The 25031-nt window shown below is 56.0% G+C and overlaps 1 protein-coding gene across 4 annotated transcripts in view; it reads right to left on the bottom strand.

The window, feature by feature from the left end:
• Window positions 1-25031, bottom strand: part of NTN1 (netrin 1) — a 174447-nt gene that overhangs the window by 13384 nt on the left and 136032 nt on the right. For all 4 annotated transcript variants that reach the window (XM_045797266.2, XM_045797265.2, XM_045797267.2 and 1 more), the window contains exon 6: window positions 2165-2239. In XM_045797266.2, coding sequence (XP_045653222.1) covers window positions 2165-2239 — 75 coding nt within the window. The remainder of the gene's footprint in view (window positions 1-2164; window positions 2240-25031) is intronic.

Here is a 25031-nt window from a genome sequence, read left to right as displayed (position 1 = left end):
ACAGAACCCTTGGGCCTTCTTACCTGAGCCCTCATCCCTCTGAAGGGTCGGAGGGGGCAGCGGGGTATCCTGCCTGGAAGGCCCCAGCAGGCACGCAGCCCAGGGCTGGGAGGCCGCGGCCCTACCTGGGCCTCTCCTCGTGCGTGTCCCCGGGGCTCAGAGAGAGCACCCCCCTTACCCTTAAACCATCTCCAAGTTTGCTCTTTTTCCAGGGGAATCAGAGGTTTCTGCACTGTCCTGGATGCAAACACTTGAAAGGGGCTTTGGGGAGTTCGCTGCAGGCCCCACGGGGGTCTGAAACAGGGCCCCCCGTGGCCTGACCACTGCTGGACACACCCCCGTCAAGGGGCAGGCCGGGCGGCCGGGGGTGGGGGTGCTCGGGCTCTGGGTGCATCATGTTACGTGTATCCTTGTGTGCGTGTATCCGTGTTCGTACACACACTCACACGGGGTACGATGATGACGTTTTGTAAGTTCTCAAAATTCCTCTGGGTTCCCTCGTGCATTTCATGACTCTAAAAGGGCCTGACCCTGGTCCTTATTAAAGAAAAATACCTTAGGTCTGGTTCAGATGGTTGGCCCAGGAGGACGGCGGGCTGGGCTGCTGGACGCCCCTGGGTCAGGGAGCGACGGACAAAGTTGTCCTCCAGCTCTGCTCCTTCCTCCCTCCCTTCCGGCCCAGCCACCACCAGCTGACTAGCCGATGTCCCTGCTCCCACTCCCATCAGGCCCCTGGCCCTGTGCTGGGTGTTTCCAGACATACAGAGCAGGGCAGAGCTGGAAAGGCGGACAGGAGAGGCCCGGGTGGTGGGGGGTGGCCGGGCCTGCCCAGGCCGTGGCTGGGGGACTCAGCTCTGGGGGCCAGGTGCAGAGGGGATGGAAGGGACCGGGCGACATCAGTGGCAGTGGGGGGCAGTGGAGGGAGGTGGGCAGGGTGGACTGGGGTGGCCAGGAAGAGCAAGGCCCAGCTCCCAACCAAAACAGCCAGGCCCACCGGGTCAGGGGGAGGGCCCGACGGTGGAAGGCGCCAGGCCTGGGTTCAGGGCCCCTGGGCCTGCATTCAGGCCGCGGTGACCTCTTGGCCGGGTGACAGGGGCCTCGGCTGCCCACGTGGACGCCCTGGTCTCCCCCAGCTCTGTCGGCATGATCCCCTGGAGACTTCTGTTTACTGGGCCCCGCTCTGCAGTGCCCCCCAGCTCCCTGCCCACATCTGCCCGGGGCGGCCTCCAGGGGCTCCCCTCCTCCTGCAGGCTCCCCAACGGCCTCCCAAGTCACTCCTTGACACTGTGTCACATGCTGTCTGGCCAGCGCAGACCTCCAGCCAGCACAGATACTCTCAGGGACCAGAAGCCACAAAGCCGGCTCCTTACCTCCCCCGGGCCAGCCTGGCACAAGCAGGTTCCCAGCAAGTGCGTCCAGAAGGGGGGCAGGGCCGCCCGACAGAGAAGGGGCGCAGGGAGGATGGGGTGTCGTGAGTGACGGGCTGTGTCACCCCTCCCCGGGGAAGGGGGCCAATGGCTCAAGGGACAGGGCTGTCAGCCCATAGCTCCGGGCTGCAAAAGACCCTCAGGGCCCCCCCACAAGCTACGTTCAAACTTCAGTGAACCATCAAAATGCAGATTCCCCGGCCCACCTCAGCCTTGCAGAGTCCACCTTTGGAAGGAGGAGGCTTCTGGAATATGAGTTTTAAACCCACGGAGCCCCTGTCCCCTTTCCTGATGCCTGGAGGACCCCACACTGAGCCACGGAGGGAGCCTCGGGCTGAAAGACCACAGTATGGATGAAGGCACTGAAGACCAGAGAGGGAAAGCGACTGGTCTGAGGCCACAGAGCCCTCCACCCGGTGAAGGCCAGAGGCCAGGCTGGGAATCCCAGCCGCAGGGGAGCCCCTGCCCGGAGGAGAGACCCCGGTGCCCACGTCCCACAGCCCCCTCGCGCCCCCTTGTGCCCCCGGAAGGCCCCTGGTGCCCCTGGCCTCCGAGGGCCTCGGTGGAAGAGCTGACACGTTCCTTGGGCGTGGGATCCCGCCAGCCAGGCCCCTGTCCGGTCACAGGGACTCCACGACCAGCACACAGCCAGGACCACCTGCCCCCCCCCCCAGCCGGGCTCCTGGCTGGTCACGTGGCCCCCGCCGGCCCCGCCAGACAAGGGGCCTGGCACTCACCATAGCCCTTCCTGCAGTACTTTTTCATGTTAATCTTCAGCTTCCCTTTGGAGGCCTTGCAGTAGGAGTCACAGTCTGCAGGGGAGGGAGAACACAGACAAAAAACCTAATTAGACTGGCCGTGAATAGGCCGGGGCCGCGGGGGAGGCCGCCTCCCCAGATACCCGGAGGCCTGTGATACCCACGGGCCGGGCCGGGCGGGCGGGCGGCCATTCAGGGCAGGCCCGGCCTTCTAAAGCGGCGCTTGGGACAAAGGGCCCCCGCCCGACCCCCCCCCCCCCCCGCCGTTGGCCCCACCAACCCTTCAGCCGCTGCCTGGAGCCCCCTTGGCCTCCATGAGGGACGCGGGGGGCTTGGGTATTGTGCCACCCAGGGCTTCTGAGCGCCACACAAACTCCCCCCACCCGGTTCTTAAGACACAACTGGAGCCTGATTAAAGCCGATAGACGCCTCATTGTCACCCCGCGCCCGGGGTCTGTGTCAGACGCTGGCTTTCATGGCGCGGAGCCTCTGGCTGGGGTCAGACCCCAACAAAAGAGGTCACGGAGGAAATTAGCAGCCCATGAAGCATTAGAAAACCCCTTTGGTGTCCACTCTACTGGAGTGTGCAAATAGAATGCTCCGCGGAGAGGAGTTCAGTTCTAATGGGCCCTACTGCTGAGACGCAGGGCTGCCGGGCCGCGTCCGCCAGGAGCACGTCGGGGGGCTTCCCGGAGCCGGGGCGCGAGCCAGGCCCAAAGCCCAGGGCCCCGGGGCCTGCCAGCCTTCGGGCCTGCATCTCCTGGGGGTGGCCTCTGTCCTCGGCCCGGCCAGGCCCTCTCCCCGCCAGCTCTTCCGACAAGGGGCCGCGACTGCTCGGCTGCATCCGCGGGTGACAGACACCCTTAGCACGATGGCCCGCCCACCAGCGAGGCCCAGGGAATCGCTCCGGCCTGCCCCACGCCACTGCCCGACATGCCAGGCCTCACTCAGTTCTCACCACCGTTCTTGGATGTGGGGCTGACAGTCCCATTCTGCAGGTAAGAACACGGAGACCACCTGCCCAAGGCACCCCTGAAAGCTGGCGCCCAGGCTGGGCCCTGAACTCGGACATGAGATGCCTAATGCGTGCGCTCCTGGTTATGCCATGCTGCGTCTCCGCGACCACCAGTGGATCCCCGCAAATGTGAGCCAGGCGTGACGCGCAGAGCGGGGATGAGGAGGACCCTGTGTTCCAGCAACGCCCAGACAGCCGGTGGAGGGTCCAGAATGTTCTAGGAGCAATGGCAGCACTGGGCAGGGGACGTGAGCTGGGGGTGTGTCCTGGTGACAGGTGAGGAGGAGGGGGCTAGAAAGGTGACACGCACACAAGGTGACCGCCCCGGGAGCAGGTGCAGCCCCTCTCCCTGCAGAGGGCATCACCAAGCCGGGGTGGGGGTAAGGAACGATTTGTGGGGAGCACAGAACAAAGCCGGGGAAGCAAGTCAGGCCTCCTGATGCCCCTCGCCCAACCCCCCATGGCTTAGAGATGCAGAGAATATTCAGAGATCCCCCTCCCACCACCACCCAGAGTCAGCCTCTGGCCCCCTGGGAGGTGGCCGCCTCCTTCCAGGTCCCGAAATTCACTGACAGGTGTTGGTTAGAGTCCAAACAGCTCCATCCCACTGCCCTGGGGGACACGGCCCGGCAGCCCCCTGCTGCCTCCTGAGCCAGCTTCTTCCCGGGCTGGGGCGGGGGAGGCACCCCGTTGGGAACCAGTTGCAGGAAATGGGGGAAAAAGCAGGCCGCCTACCTGCTCCCCTGTGGTCCAAGCCCTGGAACCGGCCCACCCGCCGGGATGCCCTGCCAGGGGCACCGGGAGGCTACGGTGCTAGTGACTTCTGCCAGCTGGCTGGCTGACGACCGGTGGAGGGGGACCTCTCGGGAGGCAGGGACGGGGCTGTCCAGAGACCATGGCCCGCATTCTATGGCGGCCCCGCGTGAGGGGTCAACACAAGGTGATGACCCGAACGCGGACACGGGAGACACCGGCACCAGGCCCACTGCCCGGAGCCTCACCGTGGGGGGCACTGCTCTGGGCCAGGTGGTGGCCAGCTCAGGGACAGACGACGTGCAGAGCAAAGCCACCACCACGCCTGAGCCCAGGCTGTGCGTGAGTCCTGCGGTCCCGAGCGAGCTGGCTGGAATCCCCCCCTGCTCTCTCCACTTAGGGAAGCTCATTGGAATGCGAGTGGCGCTGGGTGACGTTATTCCTGGGGCAGCCTTGAACCCCTCGCTCCTCGCCTTCTGGTTGTTTTTTTACCCAAGTCAAAAGTCGTTGGCCCACGTCAGTGCCTGTGTTCCGGTCGGCAGGAAATCACCTAGGCCCTGCGTCCCCGGCAGGCCTCCGTCTGGGCCCTGAGGCACACTGCCCGGGGTGGGGGGGCAGGACCGTGTAGCCGTGGGCTCTGCAAGCCTGCGAGGGAGGCACTGCTGGTCCCGCCTGAAAGCCAGGAAGCCAGGGCTCAGGAAGGTTCTAGAACACCTGCCGCATGTAAGCCACGCACTGTGGGGAGGAAGGCACGACAGCAGAGACTGGGACAACCTCTTCCCAAGGCACCATGAGCTCTCCCTTCTTGCCTTCCCTCCTGGTGACATCCACAGCTCTTCTGTCCGGAGCTAAGCATCCACCGGGGACAGAATCGTCCTAGAATGTGTGGCATCCATTCCCAGCCCAGAGGGAACCTGCTTGACAAGTCTCAGTCTTCCCCGTGAATAGTAAGAGCCCACACCTCAGTGACGGCCCCCGGACAGTACCGACGAGGCATATTTGTACGAGCCCCATTTTAGCAATGAGACCGTCTAGCTGGGAGCCCGTGACCTCACGGCCTGCTTTCCAGCCCGGGCCATACAGCGGAATTAGCCGGAAGCTTTTAAAAAACACTGGTGTTGGGGTCCCATCCCCAAAACCTTCTGATTTCACTGGTGGAGGGGGCAGGCTGCGTGTCCTGATTCCTAACGTTCCCCAGGGGACCCTGATGTGCAGCCAGCCAGGGTCCCAGGGGCCGCTGTCCAAAGCACTGGAGCTGTGGGAGGAGGCGACAGGGCACCCAGAGCACCCACACCGGCAGAGGAAAGGCTCGGAGAAGGTGGCTGTCGCTCACCCTGGGGGGCACTCAGAGAACCCCAAGCCGCCCGCTCTTCAGGAAACGGCGCTGGCCTCTGAGCATTTATGGTTGTACTTGGGGGGGGGAGGGGTCCTATGTCCTTCCTTTCTGTCCATCAGAAATACTTTTTTAAAAAGATTTTTATTTATTTACTAGAGAGAGAGAGAGAGAGAGAGCATGAGTGTGGGGGGCAGAGGCAGAGGTAGAGAGAAGCAGGCTCCCCGCCGAGCAAGGGGCCCGACGCGGGACTTGATCCCAGGACCCCGGGATCATGACCTGAGCCGAACACAGACGCTCAACCGACTGAGCCACCCAGGCGCCCCAGAAATACTTCTTAAGTCAGTGTGCTTGTTGTAAAATGTCCCTGACTCCCTTCAGGTTTGCCGATTCCAATTTGGTTGTGAGCTAGGGAAACAAGAACCGAGGCTGTTCGAACTGTCCATAAAACACGGGTAAACCGGCTTGGAATGAGGGAGACGGAAACGCTCTCCTCGGGGTAAAGTGAATAACGTCCAGAACGCGGACACCGCGGCAGCTATCTGGCGGCTTGCGGACTCTTTGTTTTGGGTGTATTCCAGAGAACTGAGGTCATTGGACAAGTGGTCCCTGGACAGGGAAAATGTTCCTGCGTTTTCTTCTTTTATCAAATACAGACACAGCTACAGAGACTGCTTCAAGACGGGCAAAGCACAGCTTTTACGTGCAGTCCTGAGCCCTTCAAAATGGCATATCTACTTGGCAGTCACCCATGTGGCCTCTCCTCGTTTGGGTCCAAAAGAGCTGTAAAGACAACGAGAAAAATGAAAATTCACACTCACGCCAAAAACCAAACTGATAGATGACCCAATGTTGGAATCTGGGAGCAATCTCTATTAATTAAAGGCAGATGGTGGTGGAATGAGCAAAACCTGTCCCAGGTTTTACCTCAAGACGCAGCCTTTTGTCCGACGCACGGAAAGACCTTGAAAAAAGAGAGGACACAGGGACAGCAACCAGAAAACAAACAGGCAGAAAGTAGGCAGGAGCACTGGGGCTGGTGCCCTCTTCCAGGGAGGGAGATCCTAAGGAAGGGTGGGGCCCAGGAGGACAGACAGCACTTGCATATTTGAACTTGCATTTTTATCAAAATTACTGGTGCAGAGAATGAGGAAATCAGGCAGTGCAGACATAAGGATACCATCTCCACGGAGCAAAAGTGAATCGAGGCAAAACACTGGTAGAAGCCAGGGCATAGGGCCAGACCTGCATCTATTCCCCTGCTGTCCAGCTTGTAGCTGAGATGGGAATCCAGCTGTTGTGCTAGTAGAGGGACCGGCAAAAAAATTTTCTTTTGCAAAATGCCTAACAGTAAATATCTTAGGCTTTGCAGGCCATACGGTCTCTATCACAAGTATTCAAAGTCCGTCGCTGGGGCTCGACAACAGCCATGGACAACGTGTAACGGAAGGGGCATGGCAGACTGAAGATCTAAAAAGACACGGCCTCTGTGAAATTGGAGAAGAAAGCCAGAAGGGAAGACTAGTCCGAGCTCAAGAGGCCATATGACAAGACAAAGAACGTGACACAGGAAAGAAAGAAGAGCTGGAAAAACCAAGACGGAAACCTAAAAACTCAGCAGCACCATTGAAACCCACTTTGGAAGCGGCAAAGAGAAAGGATCCTGGAGACACCTGATTCGGACACAGAGAATAAACTGGGGAAACTCTCGCAAATTCTAGAGGAAGAGGATAAAGACTTGGAAACCACGAAGGAGAGAATGGTAAGGATATAAGAGAGAACGTGGAGGGGGACATATGATGGGGAGAGAAGGCAGCAGAAGCCAAGTGGGATAGAAACAAGGATCGAAGATCAGACCCCTGAGCTAAAGGCAGACCGACATATGCACAAGGAGAAGGCTCACTGACATTTTGGAAAAACATCAAGGAAGAGACCAACACCCAGACACATCTTTGCCCAACATATGAAATACCAGGATGAGGGAAGATTATAGATGGATTAGAAATCAGCGACAAGAAGCCAGCCAGATGACCACGGAGCGATGCCCATAGGTCTTGAGGAGGGAAAAGTCTGTGATCGAGGAATTTTATACCCAGCTAGACTGTCTCATATGTGTGCAGGCCACAGTGAGCAGAAGGCATTCTCCAGTGTGCACGGATGCAGACGATATTCCAATCGTGCATCCCTTTTGAGAGAGGTACTTGAGAATGTTCCCCAACCAACCATGAAATGAATCAGAAGCAAGAGTTTAAGAGAGGAAAGTCTTGGAGAGATCGTATGCTATGAATGCACCGGTCATGGGCTCGGAAACCCACGAACACGGAGATTTCATATTTGGTTCTGAAACTGAAGGCAAATACCAAAATAATTTTCAAACGTTTGAAAGGAAACGTCAGTGTATAAGTATATATAAGAATAAATAACTATAAAATGTAGTCAGAGGGGCGCCTGGGTGGCACAGCGGTTAAGCGTCTGCCTTCGGCTCAGGGCGTGATCCTGGCGTTATGGGATCGAGCCCCACGTCAGGCTCCTCTGCTATGAGCCTGCTTCTTCCTCTCCCACTCCCCCTGCTTGTGTTCCCTCTCTCACTGGCTGTCTCTATCTCTGTCGAATAAATAAATAAAATCTTTAAAAATAAATAAATTAAAAAAAATAAAATGTAGTCAGAAACTTAGATCATATTAAAAAAACTGAGCAACAGAATGAGTCGTAAGTAGGTAGAATGTAAGAGATGCTCTTTCCTGCTTGACTCTGACAAATAAAAGCCATTCGATCAAATAGTGCTTTCACAAAGTCCAAAGGCAACCACAAAACACTGGAGAAAATGGGAAATAAATTATAGGTACTATGGGGGTGCCTGGCTGGGGCAGTGGGTAGAGCATGGGACTCTCGATCTCAGGGTTGTGAGTTTGAGCCCCAAGTTGGGTACAAAGATTACTTTAAAAAAAATTTTTTTTAAATTATAGGTAGTATGTTAAAAAAAAAGAAAAAAAATAGAAAAAGTGGAATATATAAAAAGCAACTGAAATCAATCAAGATTACGAAGAGCAGGGGCGCCTGGGTGGCACAGCGGTTAAGCGTCTGCCTTCGGCTCCGGGCGTGATCCCGGCGTTATGGGATCGAGCCCCACATCAGGCTCCTCTGCTGTGAGCCTGCTTCTTCCTCTCCCACTCCCCCTGCTTGTGTTCCCTCTCTCGCTGGCTGTCTCTATCTCTGTCAAATAAATAAATAAAATCTTTAAAAAAAAAAAAAGATTACGATGCCTGTACACGGATTCAACCCCTCTACTGAAAAATGGATTTAAAAATATTGAAATAACCATTTCAGAGGGACATCACTAAATAAAGCAATTTGTTTTTAAGGCTTACAACTTTGAAAGAAGACGTTGTAAGCCTCTTTAAAGAAGTTCTAAGCTCGTCACCTAACAAAGAATTCGCCCGTGATAAAAAAAGCATGTCTCGTGTGGAATAACATCTTATCGAAATATATTAAGAACAAAAGTCTTAGGAACACAAAAAGGAACGGACAGTAACCTGAGCAGTAAGACGGTGCTAAACGAATTGCAAAGGAGCTGGAAGCACACAGGCCACATTTCCTGACCACAATGTAATCAACAGGATTTATTGTTACACAGAAAAGAATGAAGATACATGTACTCGACTCCGGAAGTTAGAAAACGAGCAAAACAAACTCTGAAGAAAGCCGGAGAGAGACTGGCAGCAGAAGCAGAAAGTAATCACGCGGGACGCCAGAAAAAACGGATTTTCAGGAAAGCCCCCAAACCGATACACTTAAAAAAAACACACACACACAAAAACAAAAACAACCAAACAAACAAAAAACCCAGACAAAACACTGTCATCTCTAATTATGAATACGAGACAGAAATCAGACCCACGTTAGGAAGTAATGAGGAAGGGACTATAATCACAGCGGAAAGAACGTTTTATAAATGGTAAGGCTGCTACCGTATGCAGCTTTAGGCCGAAATCTTGGACACCGAATGAAATGCATGACTCTTTAAGGAAAACGTAAAGGAGCAAGTCCAGCTAAAGAAGAGACCAAGATCTTCAGCCGTCTCTGGGTCCAATGCTACTTGATCCGGGCAGAAACAGGAAAAGGTGGAAATTGGTGAGAAGGACCACGTGCAAATGGTCGATCATTTTGCAACTTTAAAAAAAAGCGGGGCGGGGGGGGGAACCTGTGGTTTCACCCTGATATAAAAGCCAGCATGAGCTTACCCACACACAGACCCTGCAGACCAGCTGACTGATCTGATTCACCAATCGGGCCCATGTTTTCTGGCCGGCGGGGTCCCAGCCTCCCTGGACCGGTGGCCGGGCCCCCAGCGCCTCCGTCTGCCCCGCACAGGAGTAGTGAGTGGGGGTGAGAGGGATGTTCTGTGGCCCCCACTCTCTCAGGGGACCCTCTGGGGCTCGAACTGAGGGTACAGGTAAGTACAGTGAGATCTGCAGGGGACCCCGCACCGGGGTCACCGGCCGCTCCCGTCCTCCTCCCCAAAAAGACAGGAGCTGCCAGGGAGGGACACGGGGACCCGGGAGAGCCGCGGAGACCCGGAGGCTGCCATCTGCGACTCGCAGCAGGCCCATCCTGGCTGGCTGGCATCCTGGCTCCTCCTGGGAGCAGCCGACCTCCCTTTTATTCCCCCCACCTGCTCCCCTGACCAAGCCACAGCCAAGAGCCAAGCGGGGGACGTACAGCCCAATCCCAGCGGCAGAGCCGCTCCCGCCTCTCCCACCACCTTGGGTCGCTCATCCCTCTGGTCTGCCTCCTGTGTCCCAGGTGCCAAAAGTCCTGCTGGGCAGGCCTGCTCGCCGGATCGAAGCTCATCTCCGAGCATATGGCAGGCGGGGCCCAGCGTCCCCCCGTTGGAGCCAGGGGCGCTGCATCTGGCACCTCCCTCGGAGCAGGGAGGGGAGCTGGCCAAGGTCTCGCTCTGAGCAGCACCCCTGCCTCTCTGCTTTTGGGCTGTCGGGCTTGGGAAGGTGGGGCCGTGGGGGTAATGAGCAAGGGACACCAGCCCCCGAGGTCCGTCCCGAGGCTGAGGCCGGAAGGGTGGGCGAGTTGGCAGATTCCACCGGCTGGGCGCCGGGGAGGGAGGGGCTCCTGGTCCCCCCTGGCCAGGGTGGAAGAGCTCAAGGGTGTGGGACTAGGAGGGACACCCCGCTGGCTCCATCCATTCCCCCCGGGCCCCTCTGCCCACCAGCAGGTGACAAAAAGCAGGTGAGGCCAGTCTGCCCAGAGAAAGTGTGCTTCGGCTCCCTCTGCCCCGGAGCCACAGAGCCGCCTGGAAGCTCTCAGGCCAGGGTCCCATCTGCACACAGCGGCCGTCCGTGGGTTGCGTAAATTAGGTAAGGATTGGAGGCACTCCCCGTGAAGCCAACTCTTGCCTCTTCGTCCGGGGCTGCAGGTGACTTAACGCTCTCCCCTTGGTAAGACCGCCTTCTTAGAATCTTCCCCCACAAGCACTGTACCCAGGGGTCGGCCACCTTGTGGGGCGAGCCAGGCTCACAGGCAGCTCCTGAGCACCCAGACGTCTCTCTAGGCCCACGCAGGTCTTGGCCGTCCACTCCAACACCTCTAAGCCCTACTTGCCTCTACAACATAATGCCCTGCTGACCTGGGGCTCTGGGGCAGAAAAGTCAAGGACCCCACCCCCCAAAATGAGGCAGCCCCCAGCAACGGACAGCCAGAGGAGCTAGGCATGAGGTACCTGCAACCTTATGAGCCAATGACTAGAAAAAAGCCAAAAGTGTTTGCAACACTGATAGCAAAGGATTAGGGTCTTTCATATATAAAGAACTCTAATGAATCAATAAGACAAGCAATGTAAAATTCAAAGGAGAAGAACAGGCAATTCACAGGGGGGAAAAGGGGGGACAAGGAGATATAAAGTGGCCAATCTCAAATAATCCAAGAAATGCAACTTAAATCAATGGGAATACAAGACTTGTGGCTGGCAAACTGACAAAGGCAAACACACATACAGACACACACACAATGGGGTAGGTGCAAATGCCTCTTCTCTGAATGCAACTGACATCGAAATGTCAAAACCACGGGAAGACGCACACCGTTTGGTGCAGCGCCCCGACATCTATGAAGTTATCATCCATGCGTTCCCTTACAAAGTTAGCTAAGCGAGTTCCGTGTGGCCAGGGCTGGGAGGCTCTGGGTGTACATGAGGCTCGGGAACAGTCGGGGGGGTGGGCTTTGCAGCAGGAGGGGACAAGTCAATAACATGGGTGTGATCACGCTCACCCAAGAGTGACACTCATAAAGGGGAGACGATGAGCAGAGGGCACTGGTGGAGAATGGGTGTGGGGATGGATTAATGAAGGCCAGGCTGAGGGAGGTGACATTTAGGAGGACAAGGACTTAGCTCTGTAAAGCACACAGAGCAGCAAAGGGTGAGGCAGGAGGGAGGAAGCGAATGAAGGGGGTGGCAGCCAGAGATCAGGGGGTTCCTGGGGGCTGGTCAACCTGGCAGGGGTTTGCATTTTATTCTAGAAGAGTACATTATGCACCAAACTGTGGGTTGGTGGGACCATGGTTGGTTTTTATGCTCTTGCTTTGGCTTCTCAATATTTTTCATTTTACTATAACGAGTATATAATTCTTGTATTCGAAAGAAAAAAACACTAAAAATATTCTGAAGCCTCTCTCTCCTCAGTGAGGACGGGGACCACTAAGTTACGGGGGATCCTATAATAAGCTGATATCTGTCGTCAACAAGGTGACACTTGTATTTGTAATCCACGGGGCTTCTGCCACTGGGAAGTGCTATATCCCCCCAAGAGATGGTGAGTGTGTGTGTGTGTGTGTGTGTGTGTGTGTGTGTGTGTGTGTGTGAACTTCCATCCTCTCGCAATTCCACACACATTAGACCAAAAGTGAGTTGTCAGCCACTGTGCATCTGGGAATATGGTTGGGAGTGAGGGTACGGCTCTAGCTAGAGTGACCAAGGATCTTCCCTGAGCAGAAAACACAACACCCAGACCTACGCAGTGTGAAGGGAGTGGGGCAAAAAGATTTGAAGGAAGAGGGTTCCGAGCAGGAAGAACAGCCTGTGCAAAGGCCCTGAGGCAGAATCATGTCTGGCACCTTCCAGCAACTGCATGAAAGCTGGGGTGCCTTGCACAGAGTGAATGGAGAGAGGGGGCAGAGAGGCGACTCACACAGTCTGATGGGCCGTGCGGGGCCCGGTATGGTTTGGATTCTATTTTAAATGGAATGCAAAGCCACCAGAAGGTTCTAGCCCAGCCTCAGCTGCTCGATGCTGCGGGGTGCGGGGTCTCTATGTTGCGTGGGTGGAGGGAGGTGTTCGTTCCCCCACTAGCAGGGATGGGGACCCCAAGCTGCCCAGGCCCCACCTCACACCTGAGGCCCCCAGAACACGACCTCCACTCCGCACTGTCCTTACAAAGAGCCAGCTCCCAAGCTCTTGGAAACCTGCCTTGTCGTTCGGCCCCATGAGCTTCCTTTCTTCTCGGAGTGCAGCTACATATTCCGGTGGGGACGTATGGACCTGCGTGCTTTCTAGTGGCACGAACCAAGTGCCGGGTCCTCTTCCTGCATCAAGCTGGGGGCCGGGGGCTCAGCGGCTTAGAGCCGAGGCTGGTGCTCTGGCACCCACCCCATGCTCTAAAGGGAGCCCTGCCCTGCCTTTCTGTCCCTTCTCCAGCTACAGCCCCAGGTGCCCAGGGCTTCCCGGATGGTCCCTTGCTGCACCTGCAGGGCGGGCGGCATGTGCACTGCACAAAGGCACCCAGGGCCCTCCTTTCCCATACTTCCCCCCCACAGAGCCATCCGCCGTGACAGCTCAACCATCAGACCTGGGTCTGACAGATGTGCGACCGCCTCCCCAGCACCCACCCTCCTTTCTTCCCAGATAGCAAAGCCCAATGTTTCCCACTTAAATACTCTCCAAGACAGCCTTGTGGCCATGCACCCGCTTCTGGCCCCGACAGTGTCACTGGAAGTCACCTGGGAGGGGCTCCGGGGGAAGCAGCTATTTCTTGTAAAAAGGGGTCACATCACCAGCCCAATGATCTGGAGCCCTTAACCACACCGAGCCTCAGTTTCCCCATCAGTAAAACGGGGTCACGGTGATGACAATAACCATCCCGCCCACACGCAGGATGTAGGAGGGAGTAACGATGATGTGGTGACAGAGACCAGGTATGTCAGACAGAGACGGCCTCTTGAGGACATGACCTCTCGCCTGGGACCGCGGAGAGGACAAGGCGCTGCTAACCCGCCCTGGGAGCACGCTCAGCGCGTCCGTCCCCAGCTGACCGCGGTGAATGACGAGCGGCGAGAAAGCTGGGGCTGGCGGACCCTGGTCCTCAGCAGAGACTGTAAAACTGACCCAAACCAAGCAGCGGCTGGCGTGAGGAGGGGGGGTCTGGACCCCCGACAGGAGCCTCGTCTGCCTCCACGATCAGCCTCCTTTCTGGCCCCAGAGCTGCCCATCCGACGTTCCAGAACAGCCCGGCTGGCCCCTCTCCTGGTGGAGCACTGGCCCTTGGTCCTAGCACCTGGCACAGTGCGGGTCACCCCCGAACGCTCGCCGAACCCACGGGACATGGGGGCACAAAATAAGCCGAAAACAGTCGCCCCTGGGAGGTACCAAGCCTGCCCGGCCAAGCAGACCCACAGACACAGGCTCCCCAAACAAAGGACACAGTCAGCAACCTTGGCAACTCTTTGGTGACCCCACGAGAAAGCGTGCGTCCAGGCTTGGGCATCCGTGAAGCTCTGTGACAACAGAGGACGTGAGCTGGGCTGGAGAGGAGAGGGCTTGAGTGGCACCCCGAATCAGGAGGCCCTGCTGCCCATGTCGGTACTTGAAGCTGATGGCTGAAAAGTGACATCCTTGAGCTCCGGCCCCCCCCGGGGGGCTCTCCTGCGGGTCTCGGTCTGTTCTCTTTGGAGGGTCCATCTCCACCCCAAAACACGGGGGTCTACATAAAAGACAAGCAAAGGCCCGGAGCAGGACTCCGAAGGGAGGGCGGAGAAAGACGGTTCTGGAAAACGCTGGGAAACACAAAAGCCAGACCTTGGCGAGGGGCGGCTCCTTGCCTGGGGAGAGCAGAGGCAGCCGATAAATCTTGCCTCTCCAGGGAGGGTGCAAGGGCTTTGGTGTTTGGTTTGGACTTTAATAACACAGATTCTCAATCTGCTGCCTTATTATGAAAATATATTTGCAGATTTAAAATACTGGGCCTGGGATTCTGAGAGCAGCTCTTCCAGGAGGAGCTGGGAAGGCAAGGCTGGGAGCTGGGCTGACCCCATGGGAACAAGTACCACCCCCCCCCCCTCGCCAGCCGCCTGCCCTGGAAGTCTGTCCCATTTCGGTCGCCTGGTGTGAGACATAGGGACACTGGCCTCCCCAGAAAAGGGGACCAGCAAGCAGCCTTTCCCTCCCTCAGCTGATGAATGCAGTGACCAGCCCTGGCCTCTCCCTGGGGTGGGGGCGGGGGGGTCAGGGCGGCCTCCAGCCCAGTTTTGGGGGTGGGGTGGCCAGGCTGGGAGAGTTCAGGGACTGCGCTGGCCACGTGAGGCAGGAGAGCAGCCCCTCTTCTCCACTTGGAACAAGAGGGTGCCATGAGTCCCCAGCATGCTCTTTCTTCTTGCTGAACAAGATGGATTGGAAAACAAATTGGCTCAAATAAAGCATGTAATTAGATTAAAGCCTCTTGCCCAGAGCCTCTGGGGCTGCAAAAAGCCCTCCTGACTGGAGGCAGGACAGCTCGGCAGGCTGAACCAGCTCCTGGACATCCAGAATTTTCTCTTGACCCCCGGCCGCCCACCCCCAGTCCTCCCCAGCTGGCTTGAACCATGCTGAGGGGATTAATTCTACTGCAGAGATGGCCCCAGACCCGGCTCTCCACCAGCCCCACAGGCCTTGGGGTCACCCCATTCCCCGCCAGCAGATCCTGTCCCGTCCACGTGATGCAGCTGGGGCTCGGCCCAGCTCCAGCGTGAACACCTGCACGGTGATGAGTCTACACCTGGGCAGCCCGCCCCCAGCGCTTTCCACCCACAACCTCCTTTGAGCTAAGTAACAACCTCTAAGGAGACGGGCACGAGGGTCAGCACTGCCATTTCCATGACAAACACAGAAGACCGAGGCCCCGAACGTTCAGTGTCGCGGGTCCCCTGGCCGGTGGGGACACTTCACTTTTGCGAACACCAGCTGCCCCACGGCCCTTGTCCAGCATTCAAGAAGCTGCTGCCCCCAGAGAGTGGATTCCTCTTCCTGCAAGTGTTTTGGGACTAGCTCCCCATCAAAATGGCACATGAGCTTCTGGTCCTTAGTGTCAAACAAGGTATGAAACCAGGGCTCCTGGTTGTAGGGCTTGATCATTAGCAACTTATCTCCAGGAACAAACAAAACCAAAAAAAAAACCAACGAAGACTGCCAGAGGAGACAGGGATTCGGAGCAAGCCTGGAGCAGGAAAAGCAAACAGGCAGCACACGACCCAACAGCTTCCCAGGCCGAGCTCAAGGCAGACATCACTAATCAACCTCAGAACTCACTGATGTGTTCTGGGTGCTCCGTGGCAAAGCTGACACATTCTTGACATCCCTGGTTTATTCTGTCACTTGCCACTGGCTGATACACTGGACACAGGCCAGGGAGTCCACCTTCTCAGAGCTGGAAGGGTTCTTGAAGGTCGGCCCACCCACCCCGCGCCCGCCCTGCTGCTACCCCGAGCCTTAATCTGCCTCACCATGGATCCTAGGGTTCCACAGCACTTCCGTGAGCTGAGCCTCACCTGTTTCTGTAACTCCCCCAGCTGGCCTCAGCTCCCCGCTCTGGACCAGCCCAGCACACACCCACCACCCCTTTAACCAACAGAGCAGCCCCAAGACCTCAGAAGAAAGCATCCCTCCCTTCCCGGCCTCCCTGGTCTCCCCAAATTCCAAAACCATGGCTTTTAGAAGCCCCACCATGCTGGTCCCTCTCCTTAACCTCTCTGTTCCTCGGTTCTCTGCAGTGAGAGCCAGAAGGACTAATCCTGTCTCCTCCTTACTTGCGGAGTGTGGAGATGCTTCATGACTACGATGTCCTGCTGAATCATGGCCACCTGTCTGTCTCGGGGATGGGGACAGGGGAGAACCAGGGACGAGCAGGTCTGAGCCGCCCAACTGCCATCTCAAAGGAAACCCCTCTGGGTCTTCGTTCATAGCTTAAGTATCCTTCCCTGACGGACACTGAGAATGGATGCTGTTAGCATCACCCCTAGAACATGGTATGGAAGGATGGACGGACAGACTTAAAGGGTGGGGGGACCCTCTAGAGACTGACCCACTGGTGGGAAGAAGGAAGAGAAGAGCTAGCCAACGGAAGGGGAAGAAGAGGCGGGAAACTATGAGACCAAGAAAAGCAGATGTGCACGCCCGAGGGCCATTGCGAACAGAGGCAAGCGGTCCTACCACAGCTGGACAGCTTCGGGATGACGACGGCACCCCAGCACCATCCCGTCTTGCAGCCACTGCGTCATCCCAAAGGGCGGGACCGTGTTCAATGGGCACTGCTCAGTGAGCAGGAAAGTGGGCGAGGCATCTGGGAAAGATTTCCATCCAAAATGATTAAAAAGAAAAAAAAGGTACATAGCATTTCCATGAATCATCCCTCAGGTGTCTGCAAACCGTATTTATGGGGGGAGGGGGGTTTCTCGTTCCCCAGCCGCACAGGAACCCTGGCAAACACTGAAATCCGCCCTGTCATGACCAAACCGCTACCTTCCCACGTGGAGAACAAAGGCACTGTGTCTGCTTTGGGGAAGTAAAGAATTCTCAACAGCTCCACACAGTCACAGACGCAAATGCCCCCCCCCCCCGCCCTGGTAGAAGGTTCTAGAAGTCTTCACCGTCCTGGTGCAGTCACAGCCACTCTCCCCTGAGCCACTGCAGGGCCGGGAGGTCGGAGGTCACCAAGAGGCCAGTGGACACCCTGGACTTCATCCCTGCCTTGCCCTCCCCACCTGGACACATCTAGGCTCTCACAAGACGGCCAAGGTCATCTTCCACACCAGTCTTCCATTTTGTAACCAAGCGCCTCTTTGGTCTCCCGCAACTCCCCAGACACGGGATTTCCAACTGGTGCTCCGCATCTGTCTCCCAGTCCTGGAGGGTGCTCAGAATCCCCCCCCCCCACCCCCAAACCAGAGGGAACCACAATGAGAGAACAATGTGCCTCAGGAGTGGAGGCCTGGCTGGGAGTCCCGCCGATCCCCACGTGCCGCACCAGAAGTTCAGGCACAGCCCTCCCGAGAGGCTGCCGGGACATTTCGGGTGCAAAAAGACTAACCAGCTTTGACCCCTGGGGGTGGGGGCATACGTGTGGGACACACCATTTAGCTCTGCCCCCGGCATCCAGAAGCACCAGCTCGTGTTAGCAACCGGCCATAGCAACCTATGCCCCCCCCCCCACAGTTCCTCAGAGCCCGTTGATGTCACGTGCCTCTGCCCTTGGGAGAGCAGGCTTTATGGTAGGCCTGAGGCCCCCACCACCCCCGTCATCCCCCCTCCCCACAATAACATGCTCATCAAAACCTCGAACACAACTCTTGCACCAGAGATGAGCCCTGAAAACCCACCGGAGAGGACAGACAAGGAGGTCTGCTTGCTGCAGAAAGATAAGCTAGGTCTAGCTACACGAGGGGTCTCCGGCAGGGGCAGATGGCGGGGGTCCCATCCCTACAAGGGAAAGACAGGCAGACCGAATCGGCATCAAAGCTGGACAAATACAGCCCCCTGAGCTGTTTTAAGATGTAAACTCTGCCACGTTAGATGGACTTTCTAGGGGTTTTGCTCGAGGACCCCAAATATCCAGCTATGCCCCTCGTTCTCCTTATCTGCCGTTAGGGAACAGAAGCTCATCTGCCAGGGTGATGAGCCACCTTGGACCTGAGGCTTTGGATGAAGGAGGATTAGACCCAGCAGGCTCTCGGGGAAGCCTGCCCTTGGGAGGCCCGTGGAAGGCCGTGGGTAGCTGCTGTCACGTGAACACTTGTCTCTACTGTACCAGGTAACGGTCTGCTTCGGAATCACCTGTGCGTCTTTCCTGCACAGTGAACCACGGTCCCCTGATCTCAGGGCTCCGTGTTCCGTCATCTCTGTAAACCCAGCACGGGCCCCACCACAGGCCCTCGGTAAATGTGCAGGGGATGCATGAATGAAGACAGAATGAATAAACAGACAAGTGCACAAATGCTCGGGTTAGAATGCCCAAGGAATGCTGGGAATGGAGGGGTGGGTAGTCCTCCCAACACCACCAAGCCTGGCCGGACAAGAAATCCGCATTCTCAGCCTGTAGCCCAGAAGAGGCCAGGGGAAGGATTTATAGAGCACAGGATCCGTATTTCATAAACCCTTCCAAATTGCAGAAAAGGCTGCACCTGCCTACGTCCATCTGCGGCTGTTAATCCGCTGTAACAGCTCTGTGCCTTCCATTCTGGCCCCCGCTTGGAGGGCAGAGTTATCCTGTGTATTCGCCTTTAATAAGCTGAAGCCACTCGGGCGCTGTATTCACTGGAATCTGCTCCCACAGGGCCAGCCGCACGGGGTCTCCTTGTCGGCTCTCCGAGTGAACAGGGGATTTTGTGTTCGGCAGGGAAAACAAAGCTGTCCCGATGGGGATCCAGTTGGCTCTCAAGACGCTTCTCCAGCCAGAGCCAATGGTGGACACAGCCCGGAGCTGCTGTCTACACTGAAGGGTGATTCAGGGGAGCAAGGGAGGGGGAGACTAAGCTGGGGGCTCCCCAGGAAGGTCATGAAAGGGGGATGCCTGTAGCCCCGTAGCGTCTGCCGGCTGGTTGCTCGGCGGGTTAGCCCAGCTGGTTAAGCCACTGTCAATGAGGTCATGCCTTGGAACCCGGTGTCGCCTTTGCTTACTTTCCCGGGGTGGGGGTGGGGGGGCTACACCCCAAACCTGGGCAGCTGTCGGCCAGGATGCACATCTCTCGTCCTTCCTACACAGAGAAAAGGCCCTCACACTTTACCATCTCTTTCCAGTGCCAATACCTGGGGCGCCAGGATGACAGAGGTGGCCACAGATGCCCCTTTAGTCAGCAGAGCAAACAAAGGTCTATGGCGAAAGTGTGTGCCCGGTTCAGGCTCTTCCTGAGCTTAGGGACTACGTTACCCAGCACCCCTTGCAGGCAGGTGTGGTCACGTGACTGACTCCTGGCCAATGGGACATGGGTAGAAGTGATACCCGGAGAAGCCTCTACTGGGCTTACAGACTACATTACCCAGCACGCCTTGCAGTCAGGTACGGTCATGTGACTAAGTCCTGGCCAATGGGACACGGGTAGAAGTGATTCCCAGACAAATCTCCCCCTGTGGCCCTAAGCTCTCTCCCGCCAAACCAGTGATGACTCCAAGGCCCTAGGGGAAGGCAGAGCCACATGATGGAAGGAGTCTGGGCCCCTGACTCACTGCTTGGAACGGAGCCGCCCCACCAGAAACACCTGCGTTGGGCTGCTAGGGCTTCTTGTTGTAGCCATAGCCTGCCCTAACCAATAGTCATTACTGACTGGCTGGGTATCAGAGGGGGGACACGGGGCCCCAGAGAATAACCACCAGTCTTTTTACAGTGTAGGGAGGTTGGAGCAGACAAGACAGAAACCCACAGATGGTCCCCAAATCCCCGTAAAACTTGTTTTCCCTTCAAATAACGTACCCAGGATCGCAGATGTGGTTGGTACCCTGCCCAGAGCTCCCTTACGGGGCCGGTGCACCCACGTCCAGCTGCAGGTGCTGGGCAATGTAGTCCAGCTGCAGGTGCTGGGTGGCTAACAGCTCCCACTTGCACCTTCTCTGAAGGCTTGCCCTTGGCTGATGGAAACTGCTCTGCTTGCAAATATCTGGGACATTGCACACACATCCCCCACCAGGGGCGCAGTCCATAGCCTATGGCCAGGCTACACAGGCAGGTATAACTGTCCAGCCCTTTGACCTTTAAGCAGGATAACTGTCGTGTGATTCACTCTTCAGAGCTCTCTGCGGGATCAGGTTGAGGCCAGACTTCTCCCAAACCCACATGTTTTCCTAGCTTCTTCTGCTGCCCGGTCCTTCCCTCGCTCCCTTACTGGTTTCTCCCGAGAACACCCCTCAAAATATCATCTGCACAAGAATCTCTGTCTTGGGGCCCCGGATGACCCAAAAGAATGGCTGGCATTCCACCTCTTCTCCCATCTACAGCAATACCTTTGCCACAAAGAGGAAAAAGGGCAGGGATGGAATCCAGAGCCAGGACAATCTTGGACCAGAGAGACTAAAAAGATGTTCACCTGGTCAGAGCTTTCTCCATCTGCTAAAGACGCTGACATACGACTTCCCAACCCTGACACCGAAGGAGGTGGCCTCGTGGGGCAGAAGGAATGCTTCTGTAAACAAAGGGTGTGTCCCACCTGCTGGGTGTGGAAGGGGATGGGGGAGGGCAATGGGTGGAAAGTCTAATCCAGCCTGGACCCCAGTCCATTTCTAATCTGCAAACAAAATGACTTTCTCCTTTTCTCAACCCTACAGAGCCCTTTACAATTGAGCAGAGATCACAAAATGGGGCAAATGACACTTGGCACCATCTTCCCTAGGGAGAAGCTGACCACTCCAGTAGGGGTGGCTCTTACTGAACTCATGCTCTGCCCTGGGGGGCAAAGACACAAGGTCCCCGATCTCCGTGGCCATGCCTGGGGGCACAGCTTTAGGAGCAGAGAGACAAAGCAGCAGAGAGCAGAGTCCTGCTCAGCAGGAGATGGGGTTGGAAGGGCAATCTAGCATCATCCCAGATACAGGGCGAGGGAGCTGGTAGCCTCCCGCCTCAAGGCCACATTGCTCCTTCCAACCCTGAAGGTCTATGTCCATAGTAGGGAGGATGCCCAGTTAGTGGGCAGATAATGCCCAAGTCCATTCTCCCCTTCTCCTCCCCCCCATCCCCCAGGTCTCAGCACCTTTCTTGGTCTAAATCCACTATGGTCCCAGGGCGCCTGGGTGGCTCAGTCGGTGAAGCGTCTGCCTTTGGCTCAGGTCATGATCCCAGGGTCCTGGGATCGAGCCCTACATCAGGCTCCCTGCTCAGTGGGGAGTCTGCTTCTCCCTCTCTCTGCTGCTCCCCCTGCTTGTGTGCTCTCTCTCTCTCTCGCTCTGTCTCTCAAATAAATAAAATCTCTAAAACATAAAAATAAAATAAATAAATAAAAATAAATCCCCTATGGTCCCTTCAACACAGACTTGGAAAAGCCCCACTGCAACCCCCGGGCTCGGGGACCACCAGGCCCTATGACTTCAGTTGGCTTCCTAACAAGCTGGGAGGGGCCAAGTAGATCATGAAGCCTATTTGGCTTCGTTGAGAAGACTGAGCCCCAAACCGTCAATTGGCCTGGAGGGACGGACACTTTAATCGGGACGGGGAGAGAATCATGAAATACTCACAATCCATCCTCTTAAGTAAAAAACCACATGGTTTAAGGTCGTTGCTATTATGACTTGCTACGGCCTGCGTGGTATCCCGCCACAATTCCCACAGTGGGATTAGGGCCCTTAGCAGAAGAGACGCCAGAGGGCCCTGTCCCCGCCCGTGTGAGGACCCAGTGAGTCAGCAGTCTGCAAGCCAGGGAGAGGAACCCCCCAGAACCCAGCCACACGGATACCCTGATCTTGGACTTCCAGCCTCCGGATGAGTGAGAAAGTCAACTTCTGTTGCTTCAGCCGCACGGTCACCCCGGCGGACTAATACAAGTTGTAGAAGAAATCGAAGGGACCGCTGTGGGTGCTGCCCAACCCCCACACCCGGGCTGGGAGCCTTACTTGCTTCGGGTCAGTGGTTGCCGAGGTTCTGCTGGGGCCGAGCCTGCCCGCGATCCTGACCAAGACGGAGGACGGGCCGTGGGCTCAGGGGCTCAGCCAGCTTCCGGCACAGCCCAGCCATGGTGCACCCCCCACCGTGCCCAGCCCGGGGGGCCTCGACAGGAACCCTGCGGGGAGGCTTCCAGCCTGCCTCTGCCCAGCCCCGCAGCCTGCACACCACCCCCTCAGTCTCTGCCAACAAGGACCCTGTGACATCTGTGTGACATGGGGGGCGGGCCCCAGGGATTCCAATCCCCTCTGTCACTGACACCTGTCACTTGCCCCATTCCCATCAGCCGTCCCCCGGAGTCCCCAGTGGGAAGAGCTCCCAGGAAGGAGTAAATATTCCGCCCCCCTCGCTCCTCTGAACTCCGGGCTCATCCCTTTATCCTCCTCCAGGTCCTGAAGCCCGCTATGCAAATGGCCTCCTTTGTGCTCCCTGGGGTGACCGAGGCCCCAGGCAGGGGGTGGAGGTGGCGGTGCTCTCCCGGCCCTGCTCACCCCCAGCCTGACCTCTGCCCCAGCCCTTTGTGCAGACCCCCAGTGGGGATGAGCAAAGGGGGAGGGGGAGGAGACGGGGGAGGAGAGGGAATAAGAACGGTGGTGGAGAGGGGTGGAGAAGAGAGACAGAAGGAAAGGCAGAGAAAAGCAGACAGACAGACAGACAGAGTGAGAAGGAAGGAAAGAGGTCTGCTTCATGTCTCCTGGCCACGGGGAAGCCAACAGTAAGCTGGGCCCTCGGCAGTGGCCCTTTCTGTGGGTCACCAATGGCCAAAGCAGATGGCAGTTCACCATGGAAGGTCTCTGCTCCCACCATGGAGACGCGTGGCAAGGATTTACGATGGTGTCTCACTCCCTTGTGTCCTCTGACGTGGAGGCACCCCCTCTTCAGGGACATTCCCCTGAAGGGAACTCAGAGCCCACACCTCCCACCCCTCACCCCCAAAGCCATGGGGCAGCCCGCATTCAGGCCAGATGTGGCCCTGCCCCTTCTTTAAGCCACGAGTTTAGTGACGGTGATGGGTGGCAGACACGTCGCACTTGGCATCAGACATGCCACTCCACGTGATTAGAGCCTCCAAAGCAGCCCACGCCCAGGGACTAGATGCGCTTCTGAAAAGGACACTTTGTAAAGCATGTTATCGCAGAGCCTCTAACACTGAAACCATGGGGCAAACCAGCTATAAAACACGTTTGGGGCTGACCAAGGAAGTGTGAAGGCCGACTGGGTACCAGACGACACGAAGGACTTTTTGTTAATTTTGTAAGATGGCACCACGTCATTGAGAAGATTTAGAAACATGTTCTTAGTTTTCAGAAATGGGATTCTGAAATATTTAGGGGTGAAATGTAATGTCTAAGCTTTTCTTTCTTTTTTTTTTTTTTAAGATTTTACTTATTTCTTTGACACAGAGAGAGAGAGAGAGAGAACAAGGTGGGGCAGGGCAGGCAGAGAGGGAGAAGCAGGCTTCCTGCTGAGCAGAGAGCCCAACACGGGGCTCGATCCCAGGACCCTGAGCTGCAGGCAGACGCTTCACCGACCGAGCCACCCAGGCACCCCTAAGCTTTCCTTTAAAAATGTTTCCGCAAAAAACAAATTGTTGAAGCAAAGAGGGCAAAATGTGACTTGCTAAGGCTAGGTGACAGGAATGTGGGTATCCACCACTCTGTCCCCTCTACGGCCCTGAGGTTTTTCCACAATAAAAAGTCTAGCAATTGGTTAAGTCACGTTAATTCCAAAATACAGTAATTTATAGGAACGCTGAGAATTGGGGATAAATTTTATTTTAGATCGGCCTACCTTTGCCATGGAAAATGGACTAGCCGACATTTCCTGTGCGAACACAAGATCTCCCCGCTGACCTGAGAAAACATCGTTTTCTAAACCATTGGCTGCACCCATTTCAATATCACGCGTAAGTCACAAATGAGCTGGTCTATCTCTGAAGGAAGCAACTTCTTTCCTTAATACTTTGGGAGCAAACACATGGATTTTATCCAGTGTCGTTTTACCACCTTGATGACACTTATTAACATATGGGGCTGGATCATTCTTTGTTGTGGGGGCTGCCCTGTGTCTTCCGGAGGGGTCTCTCCCCACCGGATGCCAGCAGCACCACCCTCCCTCCAGTGGTGACAATCAAAAACGTCTTCCAGAAAGGTCCAAATGTCCCCTGGGGGCAAATTTAGCCCCATCGCCGAGAACCACAGACCTAAGCGAGCACAATGAAATCATATACTTAACACGTTCTACAAGCCAGGCTTCTCACCCAAGTTGACCCTCTGGAATGTATTTATCTTTACGCATGCGTCTGGTCCAACTCTTCCCTGACGTTGACCCTCCATGTGCAATCTGCTTTGTTAATATATTGTATCTTTCCATTTCATATTTGAATATTCTCCTACCATGTAATTCTATGGATATCCCCTAACTGAGTAACTCTACTGAAAGACATCTGGTTGTTTCCCTCTTTTGTTATTATAAACACATCACTCTCTCCCTACGCTAAGTGCCTAGAAAGGAAGGCATGGCGTCAAAGATACATTTTGATACATGATGCCAAATCATCCTTCATAGAAAGTAGTACCCACATGACCTCCCATCATCAGAGTGGGTGAGTGCCTGTTTCCCCAACCCTTTCAATACAGGGAATTACTTTTTGTTTTATAAATAGTTGTCAGTTTAATAAGTTCTGAAATGGTATTACTGTTAATGTTGTTTCTTTATTACTAACTAGGTAAGTATAATACTTCAGATGCTTATTGCCATGTCTATCAATTCTCCAAGTTTCTAGCTCATTCTCTCAACCCAATGTTGTAATAGAATCTCCTCCCTTCTTGTTGAATTATAAGAGCTCTT

This window comes from Ursus americanus, chromosome 14 (assembly GCF_024610735.1).
Source record: "Ursus americanus isolate L20-20 chromosome 14, mUrsAme1.1.p, whole genome shotgun sequence".
Classification (NCBI taxonomy): Eukaryota; Metazoa; Chordata; class Mammalia; order Carnivora; family Ursidae; genus Ursus; species Ursus americanus.
This window is presented reverse-complemented; position numbering and strand designations above follow the sequence as displayed.